The following is a 24,538-nucleotide window of genomic DNA, read 5'->3' as shown; positions in this document are numbered from 1 at the left end:
TCATTATGGAGTGACCTACTCTTTGTGTCCTACAAGACTCACATCCTTGTAGATTGTGTTTATTGAAAGCTGATCTTTATAAGTGCTGACATTCACCAGGTTTTATATACCAGGGAATTAAAATAAAAAGAATCTGACAAAGACATTGTAAATAACAGGAGAGACCCTTACTAAACCTATACACTGTATGAATGCAGAGGAAAATTAAGTTACTGTACTTTCAGAGGCTCTTACTGGTGATAAATTCTCTTTCTTTGAGTGCTATTAGAAGTGCAAGCACATAACTGCAGATATAATGTCAAAGTCATTCACATTATAACAAGGTTTCAGATGCTCCATAATGAAGACTTCACCAGAGAGTGAAAATTATTGGCTCCTCTATTGATGACTTTTACGAAAATCTTAGAAGTAGTTAGTTTGCCAGCTGGATTAATCTTCCTGTGCATAGTCATTTATGAAGCTTTGAAATTTAACCATTGGCAACAATGCTAAAGCTGAAAAACCTCCAAGAACATCAGTTCGATGACAAACAATGGTCTGCTAAATAGAGACATGCTGTCCTGACAGCTCTGCTTCGGCTATATGGTATGACATGTGCCAGCAAAAGCAGAGAAGACATTTTGTAGCATCATAAAACTGCTTCCAAAAATGAGCACCCTGCAGCTATTAGAAACTGTGAATCACCAAATGTCAGCCTCATGCACAACAGCATTCAGTTTAATAAATGGATTTAAGACAGTGAAGAGCGTAAGATGCTTCAGAACACCCCCAAGACTACCATGTTAATATTGAGTGTTTGAGAGAGAAAAGCAACCGTTCACTGTAGAAGAGGGGAGAATTTTGTGTCTCATTTTTGTTTCATGGGACCAATTAAGAGCGTTCTGTCATTATTATTGTCAGCACTAAGAACAGTGTACTAACGATAATCAATTTATTGACACATCCTAATATTGATGGTCAGAGGCCTGCACTGAGAACTGCCCCACTGTGCTGGCAGTTAACATTGTTTTTACCATAATCTCCTTTTCTGTGACAGCTACCTACATTTATCCAAAACTAAATAAAAATGGAGAGCAGGCAAAAGCATTATTTCTTTGTATCTGATCTGCAGTGTGCCACAGAATTGGCTGGAAAAATAGAGGATTTTTTTTCTCCTGAAAACTGTTCCCAAATGGTTGCACATATGCTTTTTCTTCCCCTTCTTTTTCTTTTCTTCTTCATGCCCTCCTCCCCTGCCCCGAGTCTGCTCCAGGACTGAGCATATCCGGTGAGGCCCTGGGTGCCAGGGATGTCACCGGCACAAAGACCCACCAATCTTTTCTCAGTTTGTGCCAAGCAGAGAAAACCTGAACTATGCAGAAAAAGACACAGAGTTTACCAGGAGCATTACAGGACAAGACAGAAGGAAAGCATCCTGGCTCTTACCAACAATTTTTGCTATGGTGCTTCTACTGCTAGAAAAGCATGTAAGATGAATTGTCCCACCAAGCGCATATATTGGTCCAAGTAGCAGTTTCAGATTGGAGCAACTTAGTTTCAAAGTGAAGCTTCATCACTGGGGCAGCAGTACCAGGGGTATTACAAAATGCTGTAATTGTACGACATAGCTAAAGAAGTAGTAGTAGCATAGGCACTAAAAGGTTTTGCCCTCAGTTAAAGTACAAGGGTTGAGGCTTACCTGAACTCTGGGAAGTCTGGTCCTCTTCCAGACTACTCAGGCATTTAATGGTATTTTAGGTATGGAATTACCATTAGTTTCTATGAAAGTCAAGCACCCTAGATGCCTCAGTGAAATCCAAACTGCAACATGGCAGCAATCAAAAGCTGAACCTGCTACCTGTTCTCTTTCTTGGGCTATGAAAGACGATGAAAAAAACAGAAATATGGGAAAGGGGTTCTTTGAATATTTTTAGCTAGTGATCAAGTGCTTGAGAAAATACCTGGGATTTGGGTCACTCCAAAAAGATCCAAAAGCACAGATGGACTAGGACAGAAGACAATTCAAGTGTCCATGTTTGGAAATGGGGTTTTTCATATGCAAACATTCATGTACAGGAAATTAGAATATGTCTGAATGTCCCATGGCTATAAGGTACACAAAATAGAAAGCCAGTCTTTTGATGAGCAAAAATATGCTACTACACTACAGAAATTACCCTGGAAACTCTGACACCTTATCTTAATTAAAGAAAAGGCTAAAGTTTTACCAAAGATTTCACCAAAGCCAAGATTTACTACCAGGTTGTCACTACTAAGAGTTACTTACTTACTATTTTAGATGTTTTAAGGTACATTTCTCTGCTGCTACTAATACATTCACATTGACTCAAAGAATCACAGACAATTGTTGCACATGGCCTTAATTCTGCTGCAACTGTGATCATTCACACTGAATTTCTCAGTGTACAGGGTTGAAACACTCAAATCTAGCCTTATCAATGGCTCTTGCTTGCTAAAAATGCTCTAAAGGCAGCCCATGACCTAGTTTAAACTTAAACCTCATATTCCACATGCATCAAGCATAAAGCTGAACTTGTATAAATCTCTTAGCATGACGAGTCTAAGACAGCTTTCTGGGCAAAGAAAGACGAAAATAGAAAAGCCTCATTATATGCCTAACAACAAGGTAGAAAATATGCAGATGAAGCTTATGCGTGATGGGAAAAAAGCAGAGAGGGAAGAAGGAGGTGGGTAGGCTGAAGCTAGCTTTAAACTTGAGATGCCAGAGTATATGCAAAAGGTCTGTTTATCAAAATCTGCAATTCACTGGGACAATGCAGGGGGTGCAGGGGAGGATGGAAAAGAGATTTATTTTAAATACAAACTGGATCAAATGACTGTCATTTTAAAATGGGGGGGGGGAAGAAAGGTGTGCAGTAGTTCAGGAGAAGAAAGTGTTTCAGGCAATTGGTGATTAATTGTGCTCTGCTATGCCACATCTCTTTCTATTAAACCTGAGATAGCCAAATCTGTTTCCTAATGGCTTTTGTGCATCTCAGCCTTCCTTTTGTCTTGTATAGGAGTAGGCGATTTCTACACCATCAATACCTCATTAAGGGGTCTTGGATGTAAAATGCCTTGTTTTGTTTTAATTTTGTTTTCCAGACTTTGTTACATTTAATGACACGGCATTTTTTTGTTTGCTTGCTACAGTCCATTTATTCTCTGGCATTCCCTTACTCCGGGTTATGGCTTTATTTGTTTCTTTGCCTGTTGGCACTTAAGGCGTATGCGCGTTATTGTTACATGCTTCACCGTCACTACCTATTGCTCTTCATTTTCCCTAATGACATTCCCATCCAAATGCCAGCGCCTGCTCAGGTTGTACACGTGTAGCAAACAACTTCAGCTCATCTGCGAGCTCTTCCCTCCCTCCCTCCCCCTCTGCCGCTGCAGTTAGCCTTGGACTTGTATTCATGAGGTAAGGAATACAGCTGCACGCTTTCCGCCTACGGCAAGAGCCTGCTATCAGTAGTGCAGTGCAAGTAGCAGCTTGGAGGAAAAAGGAAGGGCATTCACACAAATAGCTAATCAAAGGGTTTTTAATGATACTCATTAGGAAAGAAATTCATTAACAAGCCAGCACAAGAACATTCCCTGAAGGGAGAGTGATGTTATTGGTCACATCAAAGTCCCCACCTGACTAACACCTTTATTGCTGTTAATAGTAAGGCCAAGTTAGCAGCAAAATCAGTCACATTCTGCTCCTGCTAAGGAAAAATGTCAGCAAAGCATGGTCATTGAAACTGGATCGATTAGGCTTTACTTTACAAGCGTTAAAAGGGCTTGTGCCAGGCATGTGTAGTTTAGCACTCACCACCAACATCCTTAAATTCATCCAGTCCTTATCCTTCACCCTCTCTCTGCTTTTATTTTTACACTTCTGGCTTTGTCTGAATTGGTGGACTCCATGGCCTTGGTGCACACATACTATTTGCATCCCCGCACCATAGCAGCCCAAACCTTGCACGCATGCCACTGGCCCCTTGCTGGGTAAAGTCTGCAGAAGAAAACCTCATCACAAGTGCAGAGGGAGCCGTGCAACAGTGCAGGCAGATCATCCACCCCGACAAGGCATCAATACAGGCACACCAGAGCATACACCTACTACTCAAGCTAGACACAGCCTCTGAGCATCAGAGCCATTTCCAACTTACAGCCATATAATTGCCTTTTTTTATGCTCCCACCATTACTTACCTATAAAAGGGATTCTATTTTTCTGCCAGCTCACTCCTGGAGATTAGTATTAGTACCTTGGGATGCTCATTTGCTCTGTAAAAATTAGGTTTTTAAATAGACTGGACTAGAAATCACACTTTTCTTGCTCTGCCCTGATACAGTAGAGCTCAGTTATTAAAACAAATTGGAGCAAGCCACTTCTTGGTTGTTATATCCACATAATTACTACAGGCTGATACATGAAACTATGCTTCACTCATACACTTAGAGACAAGATCTCCATTTTGCAAGGACAGAGCAAGTTCTATTAAGCATTTTACTGCCAAAGGAGGTCAATTAAGTTTAATTGGTTCTAATTAGCACTTGCTCAAGCTGTTATATTCTTTACCTGCATCCGAGTGGCTCTTCAAGTGCTGCACAATGGAGTCCTGCTTTTGAACACAAATGAGAATTACTAATGGCATCCTTGAAGGCAAAAGATGCACTGATCAGCATAAATGGGGGACAAATATCTGCACAAATGGTAACAGGCCTTTCTAAAAAAAACCCTACAAACATTTAATCTCCATCTGGCTTTGATCAATTGAACCAAATGCAACTGTGCACCTTGTTGTTGAAAATTACAACACAGAATGCACACAAATGTAATTATTCTCTTCTGTGGTAACTTCTTTACAGCCAAGAGAGATATACTGGAGAATAAGGTAGTGGGGAGGGAAATGTTTTAGCAGTTCAGAAAAAAATAGATCATTTCAATTGTAGCTAAGAAAAAAAACCCAAGAAAAGGAAATAAAAAATCTCCAAACAGATACTCCCTCAAATGTTTTGTTTCCTAGGTTTTTTTGAGGATTGTCTTACAAGATTTTTGAGGAAAAACCACCTCACCTGTCTAAATATCAGTGCACGCAATTTTGAGCACCAAGATCCATGGTGAGAAGTAGGCACCGAATTCATGATGGTCAGTGCCAGACTGCCTGAGGTGTCACATGCTGCTGTGATGCTGAGGTGCCCTCTAGGACTTCGCTTTCTGCTGAGGTCTTCCTGGCTATACCCTATGCAGTCCGTCAAGGGCAGGCAAGGGGGCAATCCCCACTTCTAAGGCCAGGTGATGTACACAGCCTTGTACCAAACACTAGAGCTCAGAGCTAACTCTCCCCCCCCCCCCCCCCCAAAGCTGCCCACCTTCTCCATACACGGGCACTGCCCTCCTCCTCCTCTGGATCCATGAGATGTCTCAATGGTCCTAAGACCTACCTGCTGTTTTGGGGGAGAGTGGCTGGCAGGGTCAGAGATCTGGCACAGAAGCGGGCAATGAGCAGATCCGATGGTTGGGGCCACTGCTCTGACACGCTCCCCACCTCTCTTTTAATGAGCTGGGTATAGGTATGCAGTCATTACAAGCATGCCCAGCTTTCCCTGACCCCAGTACCATGCTGCCTCCCTCATCTGGTAGCCCCAGCTCCGGGAAGGAAGGCAGCACCCTGCACCCTGCCCATAGCGGGACAGGGGCCACCACCAACCACCAGGAAGGGTGGTCTCCACACACGAGACCTGCCTGACTGGCATCCGTACGTGACGCACTGCAATGCCGAACTCACTGGAGACCTTCCCTGCCTTGAAAAGCTCTGCTCGGGGTTCGGTACCTTGCCCATATGGTACACGAGGACCTGCAAGGCACTTGATGAAGAGAGCCATGAAACCTGCTGGGCCAGAGGCCACGTCCAGCAGGGCACTGCTGGGGGGATCAGCTGGGGCCAGAACCGCCTCCACACGGCACCCAGTTTAGTTCCTCTGCCTCAGATTAATCACACAGCTGAAATTAAGTACCAGACTTAGTGCCTTGACGATCGAGGCCTCATATGGTCTTTTAAAAAATTATTTCGGTATGGAAAGGGAAAGCAATGAAATCTATGCATACATCAACAGTTCAGAAGTACATGTGAAACTGTTGTGGATCTGGCTGATTTTAAGGTGGTGCACAGGTGCCTTTTTAATTATTATTGTTTGCTATGTTTCCTGCTATTTGAATATACATCCTAAATGAATTGTCCATTGCCCACATGGTTTTCAAAAATAATTTATTTTTAACTAACGTGTTCCAGATAGATGGAACAAAACATAATGTGTTAAAAATTAAAAAATTAAAAAAAAAAATCCTCCTCTCAGCAAATAAGTTCCCCCCCACCATCTTTATAAAAGAAGGTCACCTTTTTCCCTTCTAGTACCCCTGCTAAATTTCCACAAGGCCATTAATTATAAAAAAACCAAACAATGCATAATTCCTAGAAAAGCCAAAGGAGGTTAAAAAAAAAAGAATAATAATAATAGTTCCTGCCAGAATCTCCCCCAACCTGACTACCTTTCCGCTGTCAATTGTGAGGACTCTTTCCCAGCTTTACTACACAGCTTTCCTCCTAGCTGGCGATGTACAGGCCAAGGTAAGCGTAAGCCAGCACATGATTATTTTAAACAGTCATATCTTTCTTTTACCTTGGGGTATAGTTAAACCAATACACTAAAAACATTCCATGCTCCTTTTTTTCATACTTTTTCCAAGGAATGGTGTTTCTGTTGTATTAGAGGTGACAACCAGAAGATACTCAAAAGATTAACTGACTTTGATCAGGACTGGAGAAATATTAAATAACAAAAAATAAATGTCTGTTGCTTGCATCACTGAAATGGCTGCCCATACAGCAATACACCACTGAAGCACATGTGACAGTTTACTATTTCATCCTTTAGCCCTCCTGCATTTAAAATTGAGTATATATTCAGTGCAAAATTGAGAAAAATTGACCTAGGATCTATCTATACATCCCAGGGATATTCTTTACTGGGCTGGCTGTAGCTCCACCAGTGCAAAACCCCAGTTCAAAAGGTTGAAACCCACTGAACACAGGATTTTTACAGGTGCACTACTTTATAGGTTTTAAGCTAAGTAAGCCATGCACTTGCAGTCCTTTCCATACATTGATATAGCACAACTATAAAAGGAGGAGGTATCACTAGAATAGCTGTATCAGTGTAATTACATTGGTACAACTATTTCCAATATAGAGAGAACCTTAAACAGAAATCCCTATGACAGGCAATGTTTACCACTGGCCTATTTATAAGATAGCTATCAGTTTAGTTCAAAAACCAGGGTATAAAATGATCCTTGTTACCTGTAAGTGGACAGTGATGATTATAGCTCAGTCTATGTTATTATTGCCTGATTGTTCCCAGTTTACATTAGGTTACACTTTTCACATATTGACTCCTTACTCAAGGGCTTTTAACATAGATTTGAAATGTGAATATGTTTTATTTTTCCCCAGTAAATATACAATACACACTTCAACAGTACTATTAACCAACTTTTTATGCCAATTAAACTTTGCTGCACTAACAATACCAATGAAACACATTAAGAGGTCATACTTTTCCGTGAACAAACTGTAGCCCATAAACAGTTTTTTAAAAAAAAACAAATTAGAAAACAATTCTAAGTGCCGCCACAACATCCCTTTTCTTTAAACACATTATTCACAATAAATGTTTTCCATTTTTTTTAAAAAAAAAGAATACTTCTTTTAAAATAGTAAATTAAATGGCATTTTAAAAAATATGTACTGTGGTTCATTGGAAGTACACTGTATAGAAAAGAGAGAGAGAAAAAAAGGAGAGACATCACCTGTAAGATAATGGAGACACTTTGCGATACACAACAACACCTTATGTAATATTGTAAGCAAATTATTAATGAACAAAAATGTACAGAAGCAGATGGACAAGTTAGTGAATATCATGGTACTGCACAGCTTTAATACTGACACACACTTACTTTCCAGTGGAAGAGATAAAACACATATTTGAAAGTAATTGGGACGGTTTTGTCAACTTCTAATGATACTGAATTTTAGACTATAGTGAGTAAGGTGTTCCACCAAAGCTCAGCACAAGCTTTCAAATTAAAAGAAAAAGAATCTACTGGTGACTTAGTTAAACATTTTCCAGAGAATTCTATTTGAATCAGACCCTGAATAATTTTCTCTTCATATGATAATACCAAAATAAAAAACATATATATATATATATACACACATACACATATATATGTATATATATGATGCCTTCTTTATCTTGCTTGAACATTTTTGCACATTTTCAAGTAATGGTTTTAACTATTAAGATTTAACAAGCAGGAAAATTACATGTATTCATTGGTCACATATATAAACAAATTCATACATCTTTTCTTGACTTTTTGGTTTGTCACCTGCTAAATAACAATCTTGACTTTCAGGAAGTTAACTAGCATATTCTGATATTCAGTAGTGCTGAGTTATAGACAATGGCTGTAGTGTTTTATCTTATCATGGAACAAACTAATGAAATGAAAAGCAACACATATTTAGCATTGTAATTTACTTTTCTAAGATTCTGCCATTACCAAAAGTGTTCTTAATACTGGTGAGCTCCAAGGCAATATATAAAACAACATAGACTGGTTATATGAAAAGGGTATTCAAATGAAAACTTGTGTTCGTGGTCAGATAATTAACAGAAATAAGCTGTAGGTTGCAATATTTAAATTAAGCATCAAATGAGTGGGCTATCCACATATATTATTCTACAAAATTTTTGACAGTTTACTCATTGGGATTTGGGAGATACAGAAGATCTGGACAAAATCATGAAAACTAATGATGAGACAGGATGCTGTTACTAATGTCCACTTACAGAGTTTGGTTTATTCAAAAACTTTATAAACATGCGCTATTTCCTCATTATAGTAGGGTTTAAAGCCACTCACTAAAAAACAGGTCAAAAATTTTCTTTGTTTGTATCCAATTTTTTGGATGTATTGCATTGCAAGAAATGTACTTAATGCAAACTGAAAATAATTTGACCATTGCTTTCCTTTCAAACACTAAACATTTTACTACAAATTTAGTGGATTCAACTTCAGCTCTTGCAGACTTCAGGTAACAGAACACAAAAGTTTGTCGAGACTCATCAAAACAATGTCATGAATTTCAGTGGTGCAGCTCTATCCTCTATTGTACTGTACATGTATTGGAAAGACGAAATACGATACTCTGACATATTTCATTTTTTTGGAAGCAGCCTGAATATGTCTTAATAATAAATTGCATCCTTAACTACTTACTAGGTATTCCTTGAGTTTATATTGTTTGTTTCTCCTGGGAGATCTCTGTCTCATATTTGGGGTTGGAGAAATTAATTAATTATAGTAATTCTTTCAAAACTGCAGTGTAAAAACAGCTTTAGTGAAACACCTTAATTTCTTTTGTTTGTAGTAAGGTTTGTTTTTCTTCCCCTTTACTCAATGGCATTGGATGGTTAAAAACAGATACTAAGAGTTGAGAAGCTTATCATTCTAGTGAAAGGGTCGAGGTCATCTTATGCTGCCTTTTATTTTCATATTCACTCTTTAAACCCACACTTCCAACTTCTGACCCCTTCTTAAATAGGAAGAACAACCATGTCATTTGCTTTTAAAAGATTTAAGTCTATCTCTGATGTCTTCATGGACATCAGTTTTGCCTGTCACTTTCATTTCTACACCCCAATGGAAAACCACCTAATATACTCTGTCGCATCCAGCATTATCTGAAGTAGCTTACAGTACATAAACGTTCTTCACACATTCAGTCTCTTTTTTTTCTTCATGTCATGAGGAGTAGAGTTTTGTGCTTATCACCAAATAAAATTGCAGTGCAAACTTTAAACATAAAAGTTACACAATTAAAAGTTAATATATGGCACCACAGCCTATTAATTCACATATAGTACAACAGACCAATAAAAACAGACATGAATATGAACATAGCTAAAAAGAAGGTGAGCTTGCATAGCAATGCAACAAAAGAAATTATATACAGAAGGAAATCCTTTTCATCCTGGAGGGTGATTTTTTTTTTCTTTTTTATATACTCCTGGCAAGGAATAGTTTAAGGTGGATGGTGTATTAAAGAGAAGAACACAAGTAAAGTATCTGTGGGATATGTGTGGCTGTGTGTCTTTACATTGCATTTACAGTTCTTTTAATAGTACATAAATAAAGAAAATGTTCATTGCACTGTTTAGTGTCATCACTTCCATGAGTTCAGACCTGATGGTCCATCAGAGCAGCTTGCAATGTGTCTTCTCAACTACTCTATAAAGAGAAATAGAGAGAGAGAGAGAGAGAAACAGGTTGTAATAAGGATAAAAGAAAACAAAACAAAGCCTATGGCAATATTACTGCAGCACATTAGGAATATGCAATAGGTTGGGGGAAGGAAGTTAATTGTTTCTAAGATGAAAAGTGATGGATCATAAAATTCAGCACTTACCAACATCATATCTGAGATAGCACAGTTTGGGGTTTGTGGACCAATAGCTCTCTGACAAGCTACTAGGAGGTAACTGTAGGTAGATAATGAAGGTTTGACTACAGCAAATATGAGGCAGACATGCCAACTGCCACATGGTTTTTACTAGTAAACTTAACAGGATGCCTGAGCTAGCTATGATGTTGGTGCACTACTACAAGCAGTAGAGTCAAACCTTTTGATACCTAGTACTACTGTCACGTATGCGGTATTAACATGGTTTTATACAAGGTTTAGCAGACACTGAGTGATAATGGAAAGCAGTTTGGAAACTAGTTCCTCTGACCTGGGGAATCTGAGGAAAATGTTGGGATATGCAACTGAGAAACTGGGCTATACAGTTGAGAAAGAGGTCCCCACTCTGAGGTCAAAAAGAAGGGACACTGCTGGAAGAGCAACAGAATGTTAGGAAAAGATGTTATAAGCTTACTAATGTGACCATCAGATTCAGCACCCTTTTTTATTCACTCCTCTGAGACCATCACCAATGGCATTGCCAAGCCAAGAACATTACACTACCAAGAAAATTCTAAAACACCAGGATTCTTTTCAATTTTCCTAATGTTTCCATTTTCATTAGTCTTACATACTTAAAGATGTACTATGTAGATGGCCTTGGCATGGCTTACACAGATCTGAATTGTTCCAGACCCAAGAACAGATGAACTTCATTTGTTTGTCATCACAGGAAAAAGACCTCAGAAGTCAAAAAGACTTGGGTAAAACTTTACATGATTATCACATTGAACTTTCTCCTCTCTAGAGTTCACTCCCTGCGTACTCAATCTATGATTTGTCCCTTTTTGTCTGTTTGAGAGTTTGAACTGTAGCTAGAGATAAACTTACATAATTCACCAGTAAACTGTCCTTGACTGTTTGATCCCACATAGCCTACATCAAGAAGGTCACTGGCATTGCGTTGGTGACCTCCTCTCAAGACTTCACCTTTTCTAGGTCCAGTCGATCCCTTAGAAGAAGCTGTTCCTGAAGAGCTGTGGCCACCAGGGGATGGGAAGCTGGGTTTACTATAAGGTACCAGTGCCTCTTCTAGAAAAACAAAGCAGAACAAAATGAATACAATAGGAATAAAAAAGCTATCCTGATGTGGACCTCGTACTCATTCCTTGCCTTCAGATATGTCTCTCTTGTTTTTCTTTATAGCATGGCAAATATACCTAAGAAAAAACACATCTCTATGCTGTATTCCACAGTTAAAGAAACCAGCATGAACTTAATCTTGCTTTTATGTAAACTCATAAGTTAGTTTGCATTAATTATAAAAAATCTAGATTCATTATGAAGTAATAGATCATGAGTCATAGATTGTTTAATAAAAATAGCTGCACATACAATTTCCAGAACAATGCAGCTATGATTAGATTTTTGCTTCAAGCCCACATGAATGTGCTTTTCCTTTTCTTTAGCTTAAATTATGGTAACATTACCTCAATCAATTTGGATAAAGAACTACAATATCAGCTAATTTAATTAGCTTCCAGCAGCTCAGTAATATCTAAGGATGTGAAGAACACTGAAGATTTTTTTAACTGGTTGTGAATTACATTGGCAAATCGTATATTATACATAGTATTAGTAGCTGTAATATTTGCGGTGAGTAAATCTTCCTACAGTTTGTTTCATCTTCAATTATGAGCAAAAGGCTTACTCTTGCTCACTTTGCCTCTTTCTTTGTGAAGACCTGTAATAATGAGGTGCTTGTGAGTTCAGGATTAATACCTAATAAACCATAGGTCCGTGCATATTCATATAGCATCAAGTAAAGCAAGACATCACATCTGATTAGAGTTTCTAGGAGATTTTGTTGTAATAACACTAACCTAAGAAGCAAACAGCAGCACTGATTTAACACTGGAATAGAAGCACTATTTTATTTCTTGGCTGTGTATGATCCACTTTTGCTATCTTGCAGTCTGAGGAAGGAAACATTGCTAAATATAGTTTGATTCAAGAAAGAATATAAGCACACACTTAACCTTAAACACAAGAATTGCCCCTTCTGAAATCAGTGGCATATCTCCTGCTTGAATCTTATATTTTTTAAAGAAGATATGGGCTGAAAGTGTTTTTTATTTTGTTTTTCCCAATGTCTTCATTCTTAATCAATCTGCTGAGGAGAAACATATCTTCTGTGATAGAGGGCAGGAACACATAAGGAAAAGTAGGTGGGGATGGTTGGAAAGAAAGAGGAGATCAGAATGTTTTTACTCACAATCTCAAAGCCTTTGCCATGGCTGTAGCAGACGCAGGGGCACAATTAACTTAGGGAAAAGCTAAATGAGAACAAATAAATGGAGGAAACCTAGGATTTCATTGTTAATTTCTACTTCCACAAGTGAGTAGGACATGGGAATTCCCCTTCTGATCTCCTGTTGAACAGAATCCTTTTGTAAGGTAAATCTATTAGAAGGAGGGGAGACAGCTGACTTCTTTCTCTCCAAAGTATCTCCCTGTGGCACTGGCAAAGGACTAGAATGTTTGCACTGCAGAATATAAGGACATTATCAGTATTTTGTGCTATGACTGCGCTGTCCTTGCTGAAATGTAAATAAATGCGTAAAAGACATATTCAAATGGCGTTTAACAGTGAAAACCTTCTAAATCATGTTACTTGCTCTTTATATAACAACCCCTAACAATAGAATCAGATGCAAACCTGTTTTCCAAAGGCTGGCTGAAATATGGAACAGCTTGCATTAAGGCAGCAATAAAGCAAACAGCATAAATCAGTTTAGCAGAAAGCTGGATACATTTTTAGAAGATGGAAAGAAAAGTCACTAGCATTGCAAAAGAGTTTGAAGATGACATATATGGTCAACTGATTTGTTTTTCTAGTTTGTGGACTCAGGATAAGGCCTCCTTCGGGTTCAATGAAATATTGAGAAAAAACAACCATGAATAAATATAAAGTGCATTATCATTATAGAGCATATGGTGTGTTAAATTACCTGATGTGTCCTCAGCAATAAATGCAATCCATAAAATAACCAATGGTGACATAAAATAAGAGTTAAGTTTTCCATAGCATTCTAACACATGAAAGGTAGGTTTCTAAAGTCCTTAGAATAGGCTCATGTTTTTTAAACAACATACATTGTTTGTATCAAAACAGTGCCTCATAGGCCCGTCCTGCAAAGAATATGGGGAGGCTCTGCCAATGCCATTCTCTTTGAAAGACTGAGCTTTTAATTCGAAGATATAAATCTAGCCTCTGCAAAATCAGGGTATATGTGTGTAATACGATGTTTCTGTACCTCATAAGATAAGCAAAAGGCTTTTAATGTTATTTTAAGACTATTGTAACTTGATATAGCACTACTTTCTTTAGAGGAGTAGCTGAGACTGTCACATCTGATGTGCTATGACTGTGCATCTGCAATGAAGCCTTTAGTAGGAATTTGGTGATCTTGTCTTTACTGAAAACAATCAATCAATCAGCGGTAACAGTTTCCAGCATTAAATGTTTTTATTCTGTTCACCTTCAAACCAAAGGTCTTGCTTTCAAAATTTCACTCACAGCTTAGTGATGTCTGAATGAAACCACCTAAACTGCAAAGTAATTATTTTCTGGAAGCTGATAGTTAATAATGACTCCTTTTGGAAACATCTGAAAACGGTCTAAACCAGAGAATAGACCTCCAGAGTTCTTTGTTGATAACAAAGGAAAAGGAGAAGGGAAGATGCACAATTAATATTATTAAAAACAAAATTTAATCATAGAAACAAGCGTCCCACACAAAAGTAGCCTTTTTAAAATCTACCAGAGAAAAGAATACAGAGCAAGAAAGCTGTAGTGGAAGAAGCTGGCATAAGAAACACATACAAAATATGAAGCTCTGGCATACCTTGAACATAAACTTTATGAATACCTTCAAACCAGGGGAAAAACTGATATCTCCTAAAGCAATCCTCAGTCATGCATAACAGATATGGAATTGCCTTGGCCATCCTGAATTTGACAAGATCAAGATATCTGCAATCACTCCAGCTCTAAGTCCAGTGCTCAGATAGGGCAATGGAAGTGTCAAGATCAAATCCTTTTTATTTAGGGACACATAAATGCAAGTCATGCAGTATGGGAATTTTACTACTGTATACTCTCTATATTACACAATAACTGATGACTTGTAACTGTACACTTACAAAGTGGAGGAAGAGGAGGAGATTTCTTGTTAGCAAGGTCAGAGAAGCACTCTTAATCTTACTTTAAAAAGAAATGAGATACAAACAGTATGTTTGTGCTATTCTGTAAAAGTTTGTACATCTTCTGCACGGTACTTAAAATTGCCATTACACTAAGCAGTATGAATTTCACATGCTAATACTGTTTTTAAACTGTGATTTAACATCATAATTTAACAACACGACAGCCATTCATTTGTTTATACAGCTGAAAGATTAGAAGTTTTTAATGGTACCATTATTATGTTTAAAAATATGGATATTTACAATATTTACATTTTAAATATGTGCAGCAATATTTACTTGGAGGAATTTATTCACAAATCCTACCTCCATGACAGGTTTGCCTGTACCACTGTTTTTCTTAGAATGTCACTGATATTAGTGTGTTAGGCTGACTAGGAGAATTAGTATTAGAATAAAATTAGGAAAACGATGAATAATGTGAGTACCTCTAGTGTCATCGTGTGAGCTAAATACATACTTGAAGAAGCAGCCCTGGAGACATCTGTATGTATTGTGTAATCTTTTTTTACCTTCTTTGGGTAATTGTCCTCTTGTGTCACTCTGTTTAATCAGCATAGGATAATGTGTGATTAGTGGGTTAAAGAAAATACCCTAGTAAGGGGACCTGAAACAGAAGCTTTTACTTGAGGTCAGGCTGAGAGAAGGAATCTGCAAATGTTGTAGGGCTACAACTCCAGTTCAGCATCACCTCCTTTACATGTTTTTACAGACTTGAAATCCATTTAGAAGAGAAAGTCAGCACTCAGCAATGAGCAGGTCCTGTATGAAAGGGAAAGCCTGTACTGTCATCTTCCTAGGCCTAAGAGATGAATTACTTTGTCATATCTTTGCAAAGGAGAAAATGGTGTTATAAATACAGCTAGAAGGAATGTCAGTAGCTCAGAAGGATCAGCCTACTTGCAGACGTGCAAAAATAACTACTGTCAATTTAGATACAGGTTGAAGAACTAGAAATATGGCCCTATATGTACAAATAAATAGAAAATACTTAAAAATCTGTTTCTGCTTCCTTGCCTGCCAAAAACCGCTCCTGTTTTTTCTGCTGCTATGCTTGACAGTATTATTAATTTCCAAAACACTGTAATTAGGTGTTAATGAGATTTCGTTGTTGCAGGAGGGAAAGAACTTGGATCACAAGCTTTCATTTCACTTGTGTCTTTCTATTTTCTAGCATAAGCCTCAACAATACTGGAACATATGGATTTAAGGCGATCTTAGACTCCTGCGAGTTAGATAAATCTCTAGCCGAAAAGTTTCAAGAAGCTGTCTATATTGCCTTAACTGGTGCAGCACACACACCTGATCCGAACGCTTGTTTGTGTTGGGCTTTCCTTATATCTTCTGGCCGTTCTGTAGAGCTTATCCATTCCTGGGTTTGTCGCTGCCACTCTAATGATGTTCTAGCTTGACGATCCAATGAGCTCTTTGTTTCATCTATGTTCGATGTTTGCTGCCTCTCAAGAGAGCTTCCTTTCCTCTCTGCCGAGCCTCCACGTTGGCCAGGGCCTATTTGCTGCCTTAAACCCTGACCAGGGGGCGGGTCGGGTGGTGGTGGAAGATCTAAAAAACGTGAATAAGATTTAGATGAACTAATATTTCATTGAAACAGAAGTTCTATTTGATGCTGTAAAAAAAAAAAAAAAAAAAAAACTTGCAAATGGCACGAGTCACTTTATTTGAAGATTTAAAAAGAGGAAATTTCATGTTAGTCAGAAATGTCCATTTACCTTCCACTATTTTTTTACTCAAGTTACTGTGTTCCTAGTTCTTTCAAACTTCCATAAAAAATCAATAGAATCTGAGCCCTGACTTAGTTTCTAAGCATGGGATTTATTTTCTGTGGGGTATAGTCTACCTGGATCTTTCAGTATCAGCAAGCAATTAAGAAAGGCTACAAAAAATAGATCTGTTACAGCTGACAGTGTAACTTCCCCAATCGTATTGGAGTTTGTTTCTTCACCTCCATTTTTGAGCTTCATTTTCAGCTGGAGGCTTACATTCAAAATCTAAATGTACAAACTAAGCAAAATGTATTGAATTTCACAAAATTTTGGGGAAAAAAAGAATTATTCACAAACCCTACTGTCATTGAAAAAGCATCAACATGTCTCTGCAAAAGGTATGCTTAAATGGAGCCACCAAACACGGAATGAACATTTCGTGCAAGTACATTTCAACGTTCAGTCATAACCTATAACCTTCACAGACAAAAAGATGACCACTCTTAAGTTTAGCATTCTTGCAAATATATCCAATCAAAATGCAATTTCAGCCATACACTGAAAGACACTTGCCTGTCTTTCTAATAACGCTTGTCCATTTTGAGTTTATAACTTTGACCACTAAGATGCTTGTAGAATTGAAGACCAAGTTTCAAATTACATTTGTGGTGGCAAAAGTACTTTCTGTTCATTAGTCAGTGTCCCAAGATAATTAGAGAATCTGGATAATTATAATTCTAAATGTAAAATTTCCATGTAAACTATACAATAGACTAGTAATAGTCCAGAAAAGCTATGTGCCTCAGATTATATAAAACAAAACCAGAAAACAGAAGGGTTTTTGGCATTCTAATGAAAACTCTCCCATAAAGCCTACCTGTTTTGTATGTAGAACACTTGTCCAATTCTGTATTTGGGAATACTAGGGAGGTCAGACAGATGCAGGGGGGAAACAATCATAGCCCAAATAAATCAGTGCAGCCCTGCTAAATTCACTAAAGCTACAGCAGTTCACACTAGATAGTCTATCGTGCTTTTTAGTCTTTTGCACCTTACAGTACTGTGAACATTTGTCAAGGAATTTGACTTGGCTCAATAAAAAGGCATGGAAAAGTAAACCTCTGCTTTAAAGGCCTTCAGAAATGCCTGATGTTCTAGTGAGACATTCTGTATATCGGTGAGGACTATTTTAAAGGCTGTAATTCAACTTTATATGCTCTTGTTAGAGATGACACTTGCATCCCTGACTTTTGAGGAAGTAACACTCCCAAAGTTGTTGACAGGTCATCCCAGTCAATATTAGCTCATATAGTAATATGAGAACTTGTGGGTTATTAGTGTCTAAAGGGGAAGAAGTTGTATCTGATGGTGCTACTGTACCTTTGCTCAGAGCCGAGTAAGCCAAAGTGCTATACCCCAGAATAAGGTATCTAGTATCTATCCTCTGGCTAGAACAACCTTATAATAATCTGCCAGTGAGCTTGGTGCATGTTTTATGTTCAGCACTAATTTATTTGGGAAATTTTTAGTTATAGATGTGATGTTTCATGCCAATGACTATGCTTGAGTTACTGTAGGTGGAAGCAGGAGAGCATGGGAGCTTGCCAATGTTAAAATTGCTTTATAGCTTTGGCTTCCAAAATGGCATTTCTTGTAATTGATTTTATTGTGATCATAACCGGTTAAAGTACAGAACCACAACACTGGCATCTGCTTATGCAATCTGAAATAGAGATTACTGAAGCTGTGATTTATAAGCACTTTTGGGACATACGTTGAATTAGATAAACACAGTCATAACAAAATCTGACAATGCAATTTTCAAAGACAGAATATTTACAGTTTAATATGAAAAAAATTTAAGAATAATACAATGTTGCTTTAAATGTGCAGTGGATAGTATCACACCAAAAAAGTGCTAAATTGGTTGCAATATTAAACTTTATTGCATATAGTACCCTTCTTCTGAACATCTTATTGTAGTTTAATAGTTGTCAATTAGGCACTGAGAAATAAAGAAGGTTTGTACTTAAACCATACTGAGTATTCTAACGCTAGTTACAACAACTTATGTTGTTGATCAGCTGTTAACCTAGCTATTGCTTTTCTCTCTCTGTAAAACGGGCATAATAATTGCCTGATGCATAGAAGTGAAATGAAAATCGATGTTTGGAAAGGTCTTTGGGTGTTTTAGACCTGTGGATGATATAAGCTAGTTGAAACAAAAAATAAAAGTTATTTTCTGATGAAGCTTCAGACATTTCTAGGAAAATTACAGGCACTACAGAATTCATGTAAACTGGCTCCAGTGCGAGTACGGATTTACTGAACTGTGTTAGATATGTCTGAAGATATCTGTAAGGATCTCTTACTACTTCCAGACAACCATCACCTGACTAAACCACTTGCTTTTTCACCTTCTTACTCAGGCTTGATTGTCACAGTAACACCTAACTTTCATGTTTAATAAAAGAAGCTGGAAGAAGCTTTATTTAGCAATGTGGCTTTTTATTTGCTCTACAACTTAAATCTTCTAGTGCCTATCTATCTGCCTCAGGCAAATTGCTAAATACACTCTGCTATCTTGCCTGGGCATACATAGAGACCCTGTGCATATGCAGTCATGATGAGTTTCCTCCTCTACTGCCACAGAGAAGAGTCTTGCCTTTCCTCACCTCTCCACTCGCTTTCCAGCCAAACATGTTTATATGAGTGTGCATGTGTCTAAACACATGCTTGTGAGTATGCACATGCATGATGCCTAATGGCTGGGATTTTGGCTGCTAGCAAAAGATAACAGAGATCTGAGAAGTTAATAGTCTCAGTTCCTAACAGGCAGACTTATTACCTCATGGAGTGAGCCAATTCCTTCCATATTGTCAATCACTTCAGGGAAATTTGTAGTCTAGAAATTTAGGGACTTCAGTAGGATTTTCAGCAAAGATGCCCAGAGTGGTATCACTGGTTACTGCTGTGCTTCCATCTAAAAATGGCATTTGTTTTCCATGTGCCAGGTAAAACACTGGAAAGCCATATCCAGCTAGTAACTTACTAGTTTAGTGGGATGCCATCCAAACTACCACTTGCAGCCTCTCATGGCAGGATTATTAAATTTGCAAGCCAATTCATAATTGTATTGGTGGGGTAGTGATGGTCTTATTGATTTAATAACTGAGGGATTGTGATTGAGACATCGAAGTACCCGATCAGAGGCAGATGGAAATCTGGCCTGGGATTACGCCTATCTTCCTTTAGAAGACAGAGTATTGGCCATATCATTCAGTCACCAGTCAAGCCCGGGTGTAGCCTCTCATTATTAACTGGAAAAAGCGCCAACTTACAGCACCAAGAAGTATTACGGACACTCTTTTCTGCCTGTGCTAGTCATCCATTTTCCCAGGGGTGATAATTACTGTTACACTTAATAAGCCCCTGAACCATTTTCTAGCATCTTCTCTACAGTGATCTGTCTTAGCAAAAATTGATATGTAATACACGATAGCAAGTCCAGTGGCAAAGCTAACAGAAATCTTACTTTCCTTTTTAACCCCTACCATACTGCCCCTCTGACTCCTCTTTGTTTTTTTTAAACATCATGCTAATCTAAAGGAGAGCATTTAACTTCAGTAAAGCAGTTACCATACTACTGTGGATACTGTGTATTCCATTGTTTTGCAGTTTGTGAATATATTAATTTCAAGAAAACAAATTACTCCTTGAGCACTAGAACTAAAAACCACACATTTGTGTGTTAAGGTTGACTGTGAGCTCTGAATGAAAGTTTTCCATCATTTGAGGGATTCATATGGTATCTTTCCTCTGTGGATTTTCTGTTGTCCCCACAGCCTTTTCATCAGAAGATGTACAATGCTTCTTTCTCTCTGTCCTTCTCACAAAACTTTTAGCAGCCAAATTACCTTTGAGATTTCTGTGCCCTGTGAAGTATTGTTAAAAAATTATGGGATGAGTTGAAACAGGGCAGAGACAGACAAATCAATAAGCAAATATAAAAGCTTAATTTCCTTAAAAAGTCAAGTTAAATATGTAACTAACAACTAAATTTAACATTCTAAGTAATTAATTTAGCATATTACTGTTCCCAAATGAATCCTCAGATGACACGGTGTCATACAACTGTCGGTAAACTCAAACTGTAAGGTCAAATGACAAACTCATAATATAAAGATGGCCAAAATAAGAAAACCGGATATGTCAGAGTGTCATTGTCTGATTACTAGCTTATCTGACAACAAAGGGGACTTTGATCACAGCATCACATGAGAGAAGGGAATGTAAAATTTACAAAAGAAGACTATCTCTCCAGTCCTTTTAGGACGGGGAAGTTAAGAATCAACATGTACAGGAAGAAAAATATGAAGGTTCAATCTAGAGTCAATTTCTAGAGGACTCTGAACTGCAACCAAAGAAAATACAGAAGTAGACTTTTAGGGGGGGCTATTTGTGTGGATTGCTGTCCAAAGTAAGCATGTCATTTTATCTTTATATGTTTACATAGTCTGTGATCTCTGTGCTATGCATTTTAGTCATTACACTTCTTTGGACCTTTTGCACTGTCCCACTTGGTCATGGTTAGTAAGGAGGAAGCACTCAGGAAGTGTGTCAGAAAGGGCACAGAAAGGACTCCAGTTCACATAGTCAATGAAAGTTTAAAACAGCAGATGTCAAGCATGTGATGAACTTAAACACAGAATGCTAGGACTCACTGAATACTCATCCAGCTTAGGAATTTGAAGAAAACTGACAAACTGGATATGTTCTCACATGACAAATCCAAGAGGAGGCAATTGTATGGGACTGGATCGGTGAGATCTCAAAACCAGGAGAAAATTTACAGTGATGCTTCCCGCTGAACTCATTAAGTCCCAGGGCTGAATTGACTGGTCTGGATTAAGGCTCAGAAGAGCTGGATCTATCCCAGGTTCTCCTACTTGGTTTTTCTAATAGTAACTTAAGGATAGTGGTATTGTCTCTCACTGTAAAATGTTTAGAAAGTTACTGTTGAGAAAAGGTCAGTATTATTATTTAACTTTATGTGTTTCTGTCATAAGTAGGAGAATTCATGTCAACTTGAAAGCTCTTTGCAAAATTCCATGCAAAGCACCCAGTTACCTTTTTAAATTTCTGTATACCAGAGGTTACTAAATTCAGTTTGCTTACATACATACAGGTGGCAGCAGCAATCTCTAGCCTCCTTAATTGACAAATGTTCCTTTGCAAATTTATCTATGACTCAGACCTGCCTTTATACTTTAATGACTCATATTCAGTAATACTTGAAATGGAAAAACTGTAAAGTTTGTGTTTGTTTGTTTCTGTGGTAAGAGAAGATGGGAAAGGATCCTATATTATTTCAGGATGTTATCAATTTTTGGAACATAGAGAAAGTATTTTTAACTAAATTTGTAACAGACAAACACTAGGCTAAAGGTCTCCAAAAGCAGAGTACTATTACCATCTACGTCTGAGAGGCTGAATGGAATGATATATGATTGGTGCTCTGACTTAAATATATGAAAGAAACTCCTATAAGTTTAGTTCATTTTGAAGAGAAAATTAAAGACCATAGAAGATTCCTCTTTATAAACAAACCTTAAAAGCTGATCTCTATCACTTATTTAAGAAACTTCAAAATTTATAAAGGAGTCACTCCCTGAGGAGTCACAGTTCTATCTGTCTCATGATCTGAACCAGCTTCCCAATAGTTTTCTGGTACCAGCAGTATTATTAAACATTTCTATAGCAATAGTGCTCAAAAGCAGGAGGATTAAGGCCCCACTATACTGGATGCGGTATACACACACGTAGACACAAGTTGCGGCCCAAAAGGTTTATAGTTCAGGGTGACAGAATATGCCATGCAGAAGGATGGAATTAATGTAGGCACAGAAAGAATATATCCATCACTAAAAGCAATACCCACAATTTCTGCTTACTATTCCCGCAGATACCTCTGATCTGATCTGTCTACAACAGTTGTTGTAGGAGGGAGGCCTTTGGAATATACTCAGAAGCGGAGGGCATTAGTGTTTAAACCAATACAGATCTATATGAGTGGGCTCTAAGCTATTTGGAGCTCATTCCCGAAATAATATCATAGTGAAGGAGAGCTGTAGAGCATGAGATATAAAGATGACCTTTCTGGTGAAGAGCTTTGACTTCTGGAATCTATTTTCCATCTTTGTGGCCTGACAAACAGTGAATTTGTCAGAACATACTGCAAAATTGTATCTGTACTTCTGAAGAACATGACTGAGAAGAGAGTTTTAGTATTTTAGTGGTTATGGTCCAGCTTGTATGCTGTATATATATTTTATACATGCACCTAGAGTAATAAATAACACATTATAAACAAACCAAACGAAACGATATAGTCTCTTTCAATTCTATTTATAAGATAATAAAGGGATATAATTAATAAGATAATAAAGGGATTCTCAAGTAATTTTTACTAGAGTTCAGAGGATGTTTATACTAAAATCTAAAGTCAAATAAAATTTTTTATGCCTTTCCCATACCCTGGAAGATTCCTCAAGGTTTACTTATGATTATGAGACAAACAGTGCTATGAGAGATGCTGAAGCAGATAGAAAGATCTAGCTCTTGGGACTGCCCTGTCTTGAACACTGAAAGAGAGCAGCACGAGGAAAGTGATCACATGCCATCCGCACTGCATTAATGTTATCCTCTGTGGTTCCATTGATACTGTTTTTCTGTTTGTCTGCCTGTCCCCTCTAATCATTTCAACACTTAGAGTGGCCAGTTAGGAAATCAGAAGAAATGAGGGAGAGGTAGTAAGTCAGCCATCTTCCTATCCAGTCCTCCTCAAAGAGTAACAGGCAGCAACTGCATTTTTGGCCAAACTCAAGAGCGGGTGGACAAAGATAATGGAGGACTGAGCTCATCTTAGTGATTAGAATAGCAGAATAAATACACTTGAAATTTCCAGATAGGAAGCGGTGGTCAGAGAAAAGTGGAGATGTCAAAGAGAAAAACAAAGTCACTGTGGTCAGTGGATTTCAGGAATGAAGCGGCACTAACGAGACAGGAGGCAGAATCATGAGAAAAGCATAGCATGTGCTACTGTAACTACTGGGCAGCTGTCAAAAAGAGCATAAAACAAATGGAACATTGTGGGACTTGCTCTACATTTCTCCTTAGGACTTCATTGAATACTGCGACTGCTGTGTGGTGGCTACTTACATTTAATGTAAAACTGCTCAGAGGTCATTTTTTAATGTGAACTGAGGTGAAACAGCCATTTTTTGGTAAGATTTATATTGAGATCTGAGAAAACCTAAGAGATGCTAGCATGTCCAGATCTGAAACAAAGGTAGATTTCTTGAAGAATCACTTAACCAAGCTTCACACTGGAAGCATTACAGTATTGCTCACATGACAGCTTAGGGATTGCACTTCACCAAACCAATAATTCACTGTAACATACGTTCCTTAAAAGAACGCTTTCCGTTCTCCCATGCTGCACACCTGCTTGCTGCGATTTATCATCAGGGAGTGGACTTCACACCACAAAACTTACCATCTGTTATTCCCTCCCTACGATGAGGCAAGGGGGGTTGGTCCAGTCGGCCTCCCTTGTGTTTTTTAGTAGGCCTAGGTCTCTGACTCTGATTGACAGCTGCACTGGTGTTGCTGTCAGTAGAAAATGGACTGCTTGGCCGAGGTCTCTGAGAAGAAGGGTATGCTTTGCCTAAAAAAAGAGAAACCAAATGAAAAAACGTTATTGCCTTGAAATGGGCTGTTCTATGAATGTCTGTTCTGAAACACTAAATCTGTTCTAATTCTCAGAGGCAAGCAAGTGTCCCCTGGAGGTACCCAGTGATGACAATTGCTTTAGGATACATCACAATAAGCAAAGTGAGAAACCTGGCATTCTTTTGTCTTTAACTTTTGTAATTAAAATCATTCCATCTGTTGTGATAAAACTACTGCATGTCATATAACTCCTACCTGCTCTGTGTTCTGAACAGATGTGTCATAACAA

General features: G+C 38.0%; 1 protein-coding gene across 1 annotated transcript in view; it reads right to left on the bottom strand.

The window, feature by feature from the left end:
• Positions 1-7,530: 7,530 nt before the first annotated feature.
• Positions 7,531-24,538, bottom strand: part of ROBO2 (roundabout guidance receptor 2) — a 477,419-nt gene continuing 460,411 nt past the window's right edge. The window contains exons 26-29 of the mRNA XM_067299835.1: positions 24,074-24,244; positions 16,094-16,354; positions 11,513-11,614; positions 7,531-10,350 (exon numbers count right to left, since the gene is read on the bottom strand). Coding sequence (XP_067155936.1) covers positions 10,346-10,350; positions 11,513-11,614; positions 16,094-16,354; positions 24,074-24,244 — 539 coding nt within the window. The 3' untranslated portion in view covers positions 7,531-10,345. The remainder of the gene's footprint in view (positions 10,351-11,512; positions 11,615-16,093; positions 16,355-24,073; positions 24,245-24,538) is intronic.

Source organism: Apteryx mantelli, chromosome 1 (genome assembly GCF_036417845.1).
Source record: "Apteryx mantelli isolate bAptMan1 chromosome 1, bAptMan1.hap1, whole genome shotgun sequence".
NCBI classification, from domain to species: Eukaryota; Metazoa; Chordata; class Aves; order Apterygiformes; family Apterygidae; genus Apteryx; species Apteryx mantelli.
The sequence above is the reverse complement of the archived record's forward strand: the minus strand, read 5'-3'. Positions and strand labels throughout refer to the sequence as shown.